Below are 13,016 nucleotides of genomic sequence, written 5' to 3' on the forward strand. Positions count from 1 at the left end.
TTGATTTATTCTCAAAGATTAAAAAAATTACTTGTGAAGAAGAAGATCAATGAATGCTATACATTGATGCTAAAATTGAAGCTAAAATTGTACTTAAAGGGCTGACGCTGGTCAATTACAGGATCTATTTGCTGAAAAGCCTTAAAAATGTATAAAAAGGAGCCAAATGATGGTAAATTCACAAGATTTACCATATTTTTTGGTGTATAAGTAACATTTTTTGCTTAGGTTGGTGTGCGACTTATATGTTAATAAAAAAAAAAAACAATCGGCAGAAGGCAATGTAGGCTCTTGTTTTTTGTTCAATACATTTTTCCCAAAATCGGGACTTGATGTTTTTCCTTTTCATCATCATGCATTTTTGGGCTGCTGCAACTTATAGTCCGAAAAATATGGTAGTGATGCTAATTTAGAAGCTAAAAGTGCTATCAAAAGCTAAAAGTGCTAAAAAATTTAAAAAAAAAGACCTAATCAATTGATAGGTCTGCTAAAGTAAGCATTTAAATCTATACTTAACTCAACCTCATAATTACTAGTACTTTGAAACCTAAAAATGCCCAATTTAGTGTTGTGGCACCACTGGAAAATGTTGCTAAAATGGCTAAATTGGAAGATGAACGTGCAAACATAAAATGATGCATTAGCTATAAAAATGTACATGACACAAAAATAGCTAAATATGACTAAAAATCTGAGACAAAGGCTGCATTTACCGGTTTAGGAGATTTTATAAAAACATATTTGACAGTGTGTAACCTGTTTTAGTTTGATTGAATTAAATAGGTTTTTATCCTGGAACACATTTGTGCTGCTTTGACACACACAATCTTTGGAATAGTTGAAGATAGCAGAAGACAGTCACCTGTTAAGATTTGATTTTGCTTTGTTGTTTTTAACAATTATTTGTTCAAATTTCATTATGTAGTTTTAGGGGAAACTTTTAGATTAAGAGAAAAAGTTTCTATAAGTTAAAAATGAGGCAGAAGAAGGGTTTGATTAATTTTAGGGGAGAATTAAAGAACTAATTGGACTTTATTTCTCTGTGATTAATATTACCTGTATTAAAGGTAAGTCTTCACTTTTGATCTGGTACTGAATTTCAGTCGGGGAATCAGAAGTTTTGGAAACGCCAACGTTCTTTGTGGCGTCTTCTTCCTTCATCCTGTTCTACTCAACAACAGAGACAACAGAGGTGTGAGCGCCGTCGCTACATCGTCTTTTAAACATGTGGATCCCTTCTTCCTTTGGACTCGTGTTGTACCTGCAACTCCCAGACTTGATCTTGGGTGACCTGGTGGAGCTCCTGCAGCTGCTGCTGAAGCAGCTTGGCTCTGGAAAAGATGGGGAGCTTCTCCTCTGCTTCTTCTGCAATGTGAAGCTTTCCTTTACAGCTCTCAATATCTTCTAAACTGCTGTCCATTGACTGCAGATTGGCCCGGATCACCTGAAAATAGAAAATACACTCACTGGCTGTGTCAGTAGGTACACCTGTCCAAATGCTTGTTAATTCAAACTTCGAACCAGCCAATCACATGGCAGCAACTCAATGCATTTAGGCATGTAGACATGGTCAAGATGATCTGCTGCAGTTCAAAGCGAACATCAGAATGAGGAAGAAAGGTGATTGAAGTGATTTTAAACGTGGCATGGTTGTTGGTGTCAGACAGGCTGGTCTGAGGATTTCAGAAACTGCTGATCTATTGGGATTTTCACCCACAACCATCTCTAGGGTTTACAGAGAATAAGCCACAAAAGAGAAAATATCAAGTGAACGGTAGTTCTGTAAGCGGAAATGTCTTGTTGAGGTCAGAGGTCAGGGGAGAATGATCAAACTGGTTCCAGTTGATGGAAAGAAAACAGGAACTCAAAGAACCACTGGTTCCAACCGAGGTCTGCAGAAGAACATCTCTGAACGCAGAACACGTCCAACCTTTAGGCAGATGGACTACAGCAGCAGAAGACCACACCGGGTGTCACCTCTGTCAGCCAAGAAAAGAAAACTGAGGCTACAATTCACACAGACTCAACAAAACTAAACAATAATTCAGGCAGGTAGTGGTGATCTAACAGCGTGGGGGACATTTTCTTGGCTAACTTTAGGCCCCTTAGTACCAATAGAGGATGGTTCCAACACAACAGCCTGCCTGAGTATTGTTGCTGACCATGTCCATCTCTTTATAACCACAGTGTACCATCTTCTGATAGCTACTTCCAGCAGGATAACACCCCACTTTTGACCTCTCAGCATCTCTAGGATTATATGGTTTACCTGACAGTTGCTCAGATGCTCTATCAGACTAACGTTCGACATGTCCACAGACGACAAAATGGTCTGGATTCTTGCAACATTCTTCTCCATGGCCTTCAGGTCAACTTCAATCATTTCCACAACCTGGGAAGAAACATTTAAAGCAAGAAAAAATGATGTTGGGTCTTTGGAAGAGAAAGTTTCAAAACAGATTTCCCTTTTTTAGTCTACTCAGCAGGTCCTACAAATTCACAATGAAACAAAAAATGAAAACCACAAATATCCAGCACAGTTTGACCAAAAACTACCAAACCTTTATCTGTTTCTTTTTTAGTAACTCTCTTCATATCTTGTACCACATATAAAAAGAGGGGGAGCATGTTTTTTCTTTGTCTATATGTTTCAAAAGTTGTGTTTGTTTGTGATGCAGGATTAACGGTAAAGAAGAAGTAGAACCTGCTGATTTTCCTCCTGAATGTTTTCCGACGCTACGTCCAGAATACCCACACCAACGTGCGTTCAAGCGGCGAGCGAACCCTGTGGTTGTAGTTTGTTTGTCTGTTTGCTTGGTTGTATCTGTAAAGCCCTTTGAGCTGCTCCAAAGTTATTTTTCTTCATCATGCGTAATGCCATGTAAACACAGGGCATGTGTCACACGTTCAAGAACCTAGCATACTGTGTTTACACTGGACTGTAGCTGTCGCTATCTAATACTAGTGCATGCACCTACAGTTGGAAGAAGCTTAGTGTAAAATGGCAAAGACGTACAAATCTTTCTCCAGATTTATTTCTTTCACAGCTCTATAATTGATAACTGAAAATTGTAAGACTTGGTGTCATAGAATTCCGGTCAAGCACAATTCAGTTATTTATTTCTCCTTCATGATCAATTTTCATGCAGTTGTTACTTTTGAGTATGTGCAATCACAGACTTTTCATTGGAATGCGCGCATTGCTGAGCCCGGTGTGAACGTTGCATAAGTGAAGGTGCTTTTTTTTCCCTTCCTTACGGCAACAGCCTGTAGGAGGCGCTGCAGCGGTTCCTTGATGGCGTCCTGCGTCTCGCAGACTTGTTGGTCGCTCTCCTCTAGACGTTTCTCCTGGCAACTGACATCACACACAGATGCAACGTCCTGCAGCATGGACCTGAACCTTTGCAGAGAATGTCTGATCCTCTCAGAGTCGTCCAGCAAAAACTAGACAGCAGAAATCCAGACATTACTGATGAAGGATTCATGGTTGCGTGGGGTTTCAGAAGTTAGTGACAAATGTTTAATGTGGACTCAATGATCACGGACCTGCAAGGACTTTGCATGGTTCTGGAGGCTCTTGAGGTTTGTGAAAGAGCAGGGAAGACTCAGCCATGTCTGAGCTTCATCCAACCAGCAGATGGCTCTGTTTAAAATGTCTTCAAACTCTTGAAGATGAGCGGGAACCTGGAGGTAAAGAAGCAAAACAGATGAAAAGAATATGTTTCTTTAAAGTCATGAAGCCTGATATCACATTGTTTTAATGACCCATTGCAAGGGAAATTGTGTTTTTGGCATTTTCTGTTGGCATTTTTCTGTTGATAGAGGATGTGTAAAAAAGATTACACTCAAAATTGTATTTCTTTATTCAAAATAATAGTAATAGTAATAAAACGTGGAGCTGAAGTGGAAATATCTTGTGTCCAAGTCATCCTGTTTCCCCGAGTGATTTACTGTTCTACCTCCTTAAAGTTATTTGAGCCATTTAAAACAGTGTTTTTCAACCACTGTGCCGTGGGAGATGGTCAGGTGTGCCGTGGAAAATTGCCCTCATTAACTGATCTAAAAACATTTACCATCTCCACGATATCAGCTCTATGTTCATCCAAACAGGCCCTGATAAAACACTGAGTAGTTAGGAATATGTAAAATCAAAAATACTTTTTTTCTTTGTTTTTATTTGATTAAATTAAAGACATTTTGATAAGAATGATGGTACCGCGATTTAGCCGTAGATTCAGCTTTTTTCTGAAAAATCATTCTTGGAGGCTTAATCACACGTCATCAGTCTAACCAATCAGAAGTGGTTAAAGTCTTCACTTCCTTGTTTCGATTCTGCTCATAAAGTCTCTCAGTTCTAACAAAAATACCAGCTAAAGCTCGTCTTAAGCGGTGTAGCTTTCCACAGAATCCGGTGTCAGACCGTGGAACAAGTGAACAAAACAATGTGTTGTTTGCACTACATCTCCCATGATGCATTGGGTTAAAGTGGCAGTCTCAGCGCACGAGTCTTCCTTTGACGTCTTGAAACCACAACGAACACACAAACAGTTTTTAAATCTTCTAACTTAACTTTTTTTACATCTTTTAGAAAAAACAGCTGCAGCTTCCAGCTTTTTCTGCCACAATTATCACAAAAATGCATGTGAGATTGTAGAGAGGCTGTAGATCAATACAGACTATGAGTTTCTTTTTTTTTTTAATTTGTGGATGCTGGTGTGCCGCGGGATTTTTGTCAAGGTTAAAGTGTGCCGCGGCTCAAAAAAGGTTGAAAAACACTGATTTAAAGAATGGATAACTCAGCAATAACGTAAGTCGCAAGGTTAGGTTTTCCTTAACAACGGAGAGCTTCCCCTGACCAAATTACAGCGCCGTAAAATAAAAGAACAACCTTGTATGATCGCACATTGTTGTCAATAAAAACAATGAAAATCTCAATGATGTGCGATAGAATGACCGCCACACAACATGGAGTCATTCTGTTTGTTTGATCATTTTTGTTGTTTTATATGTCGGCAACAGGAAAAGAGGAGATGTGACAACATGCTGCTCTGCAGAAACTATGTGTCGTAGAAAATGACACAGGTTTTTGATTTTGTCTATAAACAGTATACCGGTAGTCATAATTAAAAGACCACTTTTCCAATAGATCAAAAGTGGGCTTTTAGGGGTGAGTGCATGAGTATATCTGACCCTGCTGAGGAAGGCTGTGCGCTGCTCTGCCATCCATGCTGCACTTTGGTAGAGCTGTAGAGGTTCTGTGAGCAGGTCCATGAGAAGCTGGGCTTCATGAGGATGCTCCTCTGCAAGATCTTGCACGTCACTCTCCAGGATCATCAAGCTGCTGTGCCATGCCTCCAGTTCATCCCACACGTGCTAGGAACAAAGAACAAAAAACGGGTTGCTATCAGTCAGGATTTAGCCCAGAATTTGATTGACAGCCTGCCCAGTTGAATTGCAGAGGTCCTGCAAAAGAAGGGCCAACACTGCAAAAGCTGACTCTTTGCATTAATGTCATGTCATTGTCGATAAAAGCCTTTGAAATGTATGAAGTGCTTGTAATTATATGTCAGTACATAAAAGACATACTTAAAACCTAAAAGCAGTTTAGCATCAAACTTTGTGAAAATTGTGTCATTCTCAAAACTTTTGGCCATGACCGTACATTTAATGGCAGGCACAGACAGTGAGGAGGAAAGGAGACTGCAGAATACTCGTCTGTCGCCCCCTTCTGAGCGGCGGAAGGGGAACCACCCCCCCAACTGGCTCTATGCAAAAGAATGGAGATAGGGCAGTAAGAGTGATTCTGAGAGGTCATCTTGAAGAAGACCTAAGATCATCTGAGGATGAAGAGGATGAGAAAAAACCTCATAGGCTTTGTCCTATGAGAGTTAAAACACCTGACTGGCTTTATAAAGAACAGGGGGAAGGGCCCCCCTGGGAGGGTGAGGACTTCAGGACTGCAGGAGAAGAGCAGGCTGCTTCTGAGCAAGGGGGAGCAGGGATTTTCCCTCAGCTTGGGACCAGCAGAGGGACATTTAAATACAACGCCCGTATCTCTTAGAGCATGTAATGGCTTTGGACAAGAAAATGGCTTCTCCTTCAGAGGGGGACGGACGGTGGACGTTAGATGTTTTAACACAGGAGCACAGGGTGGAAGTTGGAGATTGGAGAGGAATGGCTGTTTGCCTGATGACAAGAGCTTTAAGAAGTAGAAGGAATGATCCAGACTATGTGGCCGATGAGGTTCCTTTTTTGGAGGCTAACACTGGGATTGGACAAACCATGGGAGAAAAAATATCCAAACAATGATTTAATAAAAAGTAATATTGAAATCTTCCAAAAATTTTGTGTGCATTAACTTTTTTAAACAGCATTTTATTTATAAACCTATTTTGTTCCACATAGGGTCTAAATAATTTTTGACGTAGCTGTTAAACATTTCTTACAATTTTTCGCCAGTACCAGCACAATAAATGATAATAATAAAAGACCAACACAGACTAACAGATGTAAAGATATAATAGTAAACAAAAACAAACCTTTAAGGCATTTTGAGCTTCAGTTAAAGTTGGATTTTTTTGTTCCAGTAATGTTTTCACTTTTTCCATTTCTGAATCCAAACCTCTGATTCTTCTGCCAAGCTTTTCTGCTCGGTTTGTTTGCTCCTGGAGCTGATGGACAAGAACACAAAAGAATTGGTATTCACTTAAAAAAAAAGCTTTAGTGGAGAACAAACATAAAATCAGAAGTTACGGTTAAGTAGATGCAACACAGGGTGCTGTATTTAGTGTTTTTGGTTTGCTGGTCTAATTGAATGTAATTGTTTCTAGACCGCTGATGGGCTGGCCTCCCACCCGGCGTCCACCCTGAGGTTGCGGCGATGGAACGCCTTGACCATAGGGCAAAGCAGACTGAACCTGATCATAGATGATGCTATTACCTTAAAGATAGCTCTGCATAAGTCATCTTTAATTCTGTGTACAAACATATTTTCTTAGTAAAAAGTAGGTCAAGTATACAAAAAGTTAGTGAAAAACAGGTTTAGAATGTGTGAGAAAGAACCTTTCTGCTACATACAAAGTTTTTGTCTTTGAAGATTGGAAAGTGTGCAGCTTATGTTCACCAGAGCTTGGAATGTGATTAGTAAAGGACATCTTGAAAAAAAAAACACTCACTGGTAGTTCAAAGTAAGACTGAAGTGTAAATTCTTCTTATTCTCCGGACACTTCTTAAAATCTAATCATCTATGAACCTATTTTTGTGTATTTAATCATCCAGTCTAACTTACCGTCTCCTCTGCTGTCTGGAAATACTGTTGAACCATTTTCATCTGCTTTTTAATGTGATCAGGAACATCTGCATACCGACTTTGTATACTGTCTGCGGTACTTGTCAGTTTTGTTTTCAGGGCACACAACTCTTCCTTCAGTTCCTGTCAGGAGCAGAAGCAAATGAGTAAAACAATTGCAATGTTGTAGAAAAAAAGGTTTTAAAGTCCCACTCTGATCTTTTTTAGATCCATATTCAAAGTGTTTCTATAGTGGTCTTTTAATTATGATTATGCTGTTATTTAGCAAAAATCAAAAACCTGTGTCGTTTTCTAGGACACCTACACAGAAATTGACCTCTGAGTTGTGGGCGGGACTGTTGGAGTTGAACAATCCGACCCCAGATTCCAGCTCAAACGAGAAAAACAAAGACGTTCATGGATCTATTTGTCTGCAAGTGGATGCATCCGAATGGAGCGGAGCAGGGAGCTTGAAACCCACCAAACACACTTTTTACGTCGCAAATACAATCATTTTCTAACACATTTTTCGTCTACTCCTGATACACAGTTTTTAGAACAAAAAGACACTCAGAAAATAAATTTCAAGCTTAATTTTCTTTAAATGTGTCCTCCATTATAAGAAAAATGCTACAAGAACACGTCAAAAACTCGATTTTCATCAGAGTGGCTCTTTAAGACCTTAAAAACAGCAGCAGACCTGTCTGTTGTTTGGATCTAAACAGACTTCAAGTGTTGGAAGGATTGTTAACAGATGCTTCTCCATGTCTCCCAACTCTTCTTGGAGATGTTGTCTCTCGGTCTCTTCCGCTTGGGCTGCAGCCACAACCAGCAGGTTTCTCTCTTGTAAGCTATGATGAAAACCCATTGTCTTAACCCCTTTAGTACAAACAAGTTCTCATTACATGCAATCAATCCAGTCAAACCTCTGAGTATTCTCTCGGATCTTGAACAGGGTTTTGCTGACAGGTCCTGGGCCAATAGCTTTCTGGGAAGCAAATAAGCTAAAGGCATGCTCCAGCTGATGTTCAAGAGAGGAAATGACCTGCTGCTCCTGTTCCAGGCCTGCTTGGTATATTTCAGCCTGAGCGAGAACCTCCTGGGGTTCTTCATGATCAAAGTTAACAGCTGGATCTTGAACTCCAGTTTGAAGGCAAGCCAAAAAGCTGCAACAGTGGTTCATCTAAAAAGAAAAGAAAAGGAAACATATTTCATGATTAGGTCATGCTGGTAAAACAGTTTCAGTACGACAATCCACAAAGTTCATTTGGAGGATCAACGACAAGGACGCACTAATCCTCGGCCTTTACTGATTGATTTTCAGTTATGGAAGATAGAACTCACATTTGTATTGATGTCCATCCATTCCTCTCTTCGCTGTTCTATGCGTGCAGCCAGGAGGCCAACATTTCGTCGCAGTGATATCCAGCGACTCCATAAGACTCGAAGCTTACCATCTTTTACGAACTTGCAACCTCGGATTGGAAATCCAGTGCTCAGTTCTTCGATCTTTCCAGCAAGGTTGCAAAGATCCTCCGTCAAATGCTTTACAAAGAAATGAAGCTCGTATTAATCAAAAACAAGTGTAGATGAGCTATAACAACTTGGAGAGTCTGCCCAAAAACTAAGTCTTTCAAAGTAAAATGATCTAAGATAAGGCCATAAATTAAACCCAAGTCACATACACCCATACCGGGGTTGACCCGTGGGTTTTGGAGTTATCTGGGCCGTGTAGTGTCATAGAGAGGTGTGTCTGCATCTTAAGGGGAATGCAGAAGTGTCTTGCAGTTCCCTAGCGGCTCGTATGGCCTCTTAAAGGGACATCAGACACTGTACAATTGCCCTGCATGTTGTAAGTGTATTGGGAAGTATATGTGAGGCTAATGTAAGTTGTACACCCTTATGAAGTACAAGTGATGGTGTCACACAACCTTGATATTTATTGTATGTCGCCTGCATGCCCCATAACAACAGACAACCCTTATCCACACATAAGGGCATTTGTTACTAGGCATCAAGTGGTGTTAAGACGGTACCTTCAACATCGAGATACTTAATCTGGATTAGCGATGATAGCGGGTGACTTGTCAGCATCAAACCCTTAGTAGTTTGGCCTTTATCTGATGAAGGATCACATGGGGCGATACACACTGTTGATGACTTACTGTACTATTCCTTATCAGTGTTTAGTGATTTGACTGTTTCTGTGATCCTCTGTGGGCTTTCTAATTAAGATATAGAATTGTGAATAAAGAGTACACAGATACTCTAATATTATTATAAAACTATTGACTTGGTTGTGTTTACCTTAACTTCTTCTTGTTGGGCGACACATTTCTCATATGACATCCCTTCTGTAGAACATTTTAACAGTCTGGCTTTGGCTCGTGACAGACTTTCACTCATGTCCTCGTGAAATGTAACTATGTAACTTTGCCGTTGTAGTTCAAACCTATAAGAACATAAGCGTTAATACAAAAGTCTTTAAAAAATTGTTTTGTCGGCTACTGACCCCTGTACCTGTCCAGCCTCTCCAATCTGAGCTGTGCCTGAGCCTCCAGGATGACCCTTCCCACCAGCAATTGGCTGACTATTTCAACATGGAGCTGCTCAAGATCTTGCCACAAAAGGCAGGGTTGCTGGGGCAGCCGCTCCATAAGTTGGCAAATATGAGCTTGGAATTCCTCTTCCAGTTCCTGTAATGCCTGCTGGGTCCGTTGATGTTCTTCCGTGCAATCTAAAAACCCTCCTGGGGCTGACAGGAATATTGCTTCAGCATTATGGAGGAAGGCCATTGCTCCCTGAGTAGCCCAATGGTAATCCTTTAAGGATTCCCTAGCCTGGGACAGACTCACCTGTTGGAGATAAGTTATGAGATGACACAAGGATGAAAGCTCCATAAAGAACAATGGCTGTGTAAAAAGCTCAACATTCGGTCTTACCATCCATGAGTGGCACTCTTTCATGGCTGCGTCTCTAATTAAAAACAGCTCTTTGTAGTTTTCCACATCAACTTTCTCCTTCTGAATCAGTCCTTCCAACATTCGTATCCCAGACTCCATATTTCTCCAAATCATCCAGAACTGCTGCAGTTCAGCATCTATGGCCTTATCCTCAGGAGTGACCGGTTGAATGCTCTCCAGTCCTTTTCTTGCACTTTGAAACAGTTTGATCAAGAAAGGGAGTTCTGAGTCAAGATCTAGACTCTCCAAAAGCTTGGATTCAAGGTGTTTGATATCTTCTGTCACAGATTCCTCCCAGGAGAGTAAAGTATCTAATGTGAGGCGAATTGCGTCCCTCTCTTTTAAAAGTTGCGAAGGTTCCAAATCTTTGGAGACTTCCTCAAGTTGATCAGCTGCTTCTTGACTCTGAGTCTTTATTAAAGGAAGTTTAACAAGTAAAGTCTGGCATTTTTTAAACCTTTCAGCCACACTCAAAGCTTCATTTTTGGTATGCTGAATTTGTTCCTTTGCAAAGTCTCTATATTCTTCCATTTGTCTCCGAAGATGTAGATATTTGCCTTGCTCAAAGGCACTAATGGTAAGAGCCTTGCACTTTTCCTGTAGTTCTCGAATCAAGTGCAGAATAGTCTTTCTCTGGACTTCTTGACAGTGTGGAAGTTTTTGAACTTGCCATTGATGTTCTATTAGCTCTTGGCTCACATGGGCTATCAGAGCCAACACACCGTCTGTGGGAGGAAACCTCTGTTGGTCTAATTCAGCAGAAATGTGCTCCAAGCTCAATCGAATGGCATCTAACTCTACATTTGAAGAATTCCACTCCTGAATCAGCTCTTCCAGCTCCCAAGTTATAGCTTCTTCATGAGCAAGCAGTCCCTCCAGCTCCATCCAAAGACCTGAAAGCCTGTTGACAAGGAAGCGGCTCTCTGCAGGTCCCAAACCAGCAGATATTTTTGCACAGCTTTCAGAAAGTGCCTCCATCAATGTCAGCTGTTTTTTTATCTCCACTATGGCTAACCTGTGGCTTTGTCGCTCACTCTTCAGCTTACCCATATCCTTTTCAGATACGCTCTCCACCTGGGTGAAAGACTGTCCTTGAGCTTGGGTTTCTGCTAGCCAAGAATCCAGGCTAGCAAACTGGAAAAGGAGTTTCTCTCTGTCTGTGAGATGTGTCTTCATGGTGTCAAGAGCATGATCCACCCCGCGACCAATGGCCAGATAAAGTTCTTCAACTGTCTTGACTGCTTCACTATAACTGGCTTCGCTTTTCAACGGTTTGAGTTCTTCTTGCACTTTGGAATGCTTGCGCAAAATGTCCATATGTAGTTTACTCATTTCCCCGATCTGAATACGAGCTTCCTCAGGAAAAAGAGCCAGGTTTTGACCAGCCGAGAGCCGGTTCTCCACCTGCTTTGCCCACAAGATCAAGTCTCTAAATTGCCGGTTGATCTCACTTGAAGGTCTGTTGCATCGGTTGAAGGAGGCAAACTTTGTCTTAGTGACTCCCAACAAGGAGCCTAACCTTTTGAGACTTTGTTCTATCTCTGTCTTCTCCTTCTTACCCAGAGGAAAGCTGACCAGGGCATCCGATCGGGACTGTAGCTTAAAACAAAGCTGATTATACAGTTTCAGGTCAGCAGTAAGACAGAGATATTCCAAAGGATTGTTGGCTTCACATTTTAGAAGACTTTCCAGTTTTGTCTGAAGTTCTTCTGCCTCTTGTAAAATGAGCAAAGACTGAGAGGTGGAGTTGGTCGCCTGTCGCAGATTTCTTTTGATATTTCCTTCCAGAAGCCTCCATTCTTCCTGGACATCTCCAAGCTGAGCGATCAGGGCGCCAGAACTATCGTCACTTAGGTGGACGGATAACTGACTACCCAGCTGAAGTAAAAGTGCCACTGTGGGTTTCTTCATCTCCATGGTTTGCAGCAGAGCACCAAGTCTTTCTACCTGAACCGCGCTGCTTTCTAGAGCATCTCTAGAAAAATCAAAATGTGAAATTCAGAAATGGAAATGGCTCTCAAGTCATTAAATGATGGCTACATTGAACCTACTCACAAGCTCATAGCTTCCTTCTCTGTGGCTAAAACCTGGAGGAACACCCTGGTGACCTTCATGTCCCGGTGAAACTGTCTGACCTGATCCAGTTGTGCTGCCTTCACCTCCACTGTGGCAGAAGCATCTACAAGTGCTGTACTCCACAGAACCTCAGCCTTTTCCATCACGTTGGAGCCAGGAACAAAAGGGGCGGAGATTCTCATTTCAACCATGTGATCCTGCACTTGACGTCTGTACTCCTGGAAAAGACAGATTCGAGGTTTTATCATTTTTATTTTTTTCTACTCGAGCAAATGTGCGTTTTGAGTTTTTCTATGCTTAGATCATCAATGATCTACTTCAGTGCTGCTCAAAAGCTTGGACATTTTTTCTGAATAATGTGACATACTGTCTTTGTTTTTGTTCAGAGAACAAAAGGTGGATTTTAAGAGTAATATGGAAATAAATCTATCATAAATGTTTCTAAGAATAGAGAAAAACAGCTTTTATTTCAAAGTATGATTGGAAAATAACTGAAACTTAGTTTTATCCACTATAAGAAAATTTCAAATTTTGCAAAACGTTTACAAAAATAAATTCAAATAAACATAATAGTCCAAATTCATAATAGCCGATTTATCAAAACTACATTTCATTACTTTGGCGGCTGCTTCTTGACAGAATCTACTAAAAAAAATCCCCTTAAACTTCTACTTTTTACAATAAACTTT

At 40.8% G+C, this 13,016-nt stretch overlaps 1 protein-coding gene across 1 annotated transcript in view; it reads right to left on the reverse strand.

The window, feature by feature from the left end:
* Positions 1–13,016, reverse strand: part of syne2a (spectrin repeat containing, nuclear envelope 2a) — an 81,554-nt gene that overhangs the window by 47,045 nt on the left and 21,493 nt on the right. The window contains exons 18-32 of the mRNA XM_023952710.2: positions 12,307–12,545; positions 10,231–12,226; positions 9,809–10,143; positions 9,596–9,740; positions 8,633–8,833; positions 8,215–8,471; positions 7,989–8,139; positions 7,289–7,432; positions 6,540–6,671; positions 5,191–5,373; positions 3,547–3,684; positions 3,259–3,444; positions 2,270–2,392; positions 1,262–1,444; positions 1,057–1,167 (exon numbers count right to left, since the gene is read on the reverse strand). Coding sequence (XP_023808478.2) covers positions 1,057–1,167; positions 1,262–1,444; positions 2,270–2,392; positions 3,259–3,444; positions 3,547–3,684; positions 5,191–5,373; positions 6,540–6,671; positions 7,289–7,432; positions 7,989–8,139; positions 8,215–8,471; positions 8,633–8,833; positions 9,596–9,740; positions 9,809–10,143; positions 10,231–12,226; positions 12,307–12,545 — 4,524 coding nt within the window. The remainder of the gene's footprint in view (positions 1–1,056; positions 1,168–1,261; positions 1,445–2,269; positions 2,393–3,258; positions 3,445–3,546; positions 3,685–5,190; positions 5,374–6,539; positions 6,672–7,288; positions 7,433–7,988; positions 8,140–8,214; positions 8,472–8,632; positions 8,834–9,595; positions 9,741–9,808; positions 10,144–10,230; positions 12,227–12,306; positions 12,546–13,016) is intronic.

Source organism: Oryzias latipes, chromosome 24 (genome assembly GCF_053564925.1).
Source record: "Oryzias latipes strain Hd-rR chromosome 24, Olatipes_Hd-rR_3.1".
Classification (NCBI taxonomy): domain Eukaryota; kingdom Metazoa; phylum Chordata; class Actinopteri; order Beloniformes; family Adrianichthyidae; genus Oryzias; species Oryzias latipes.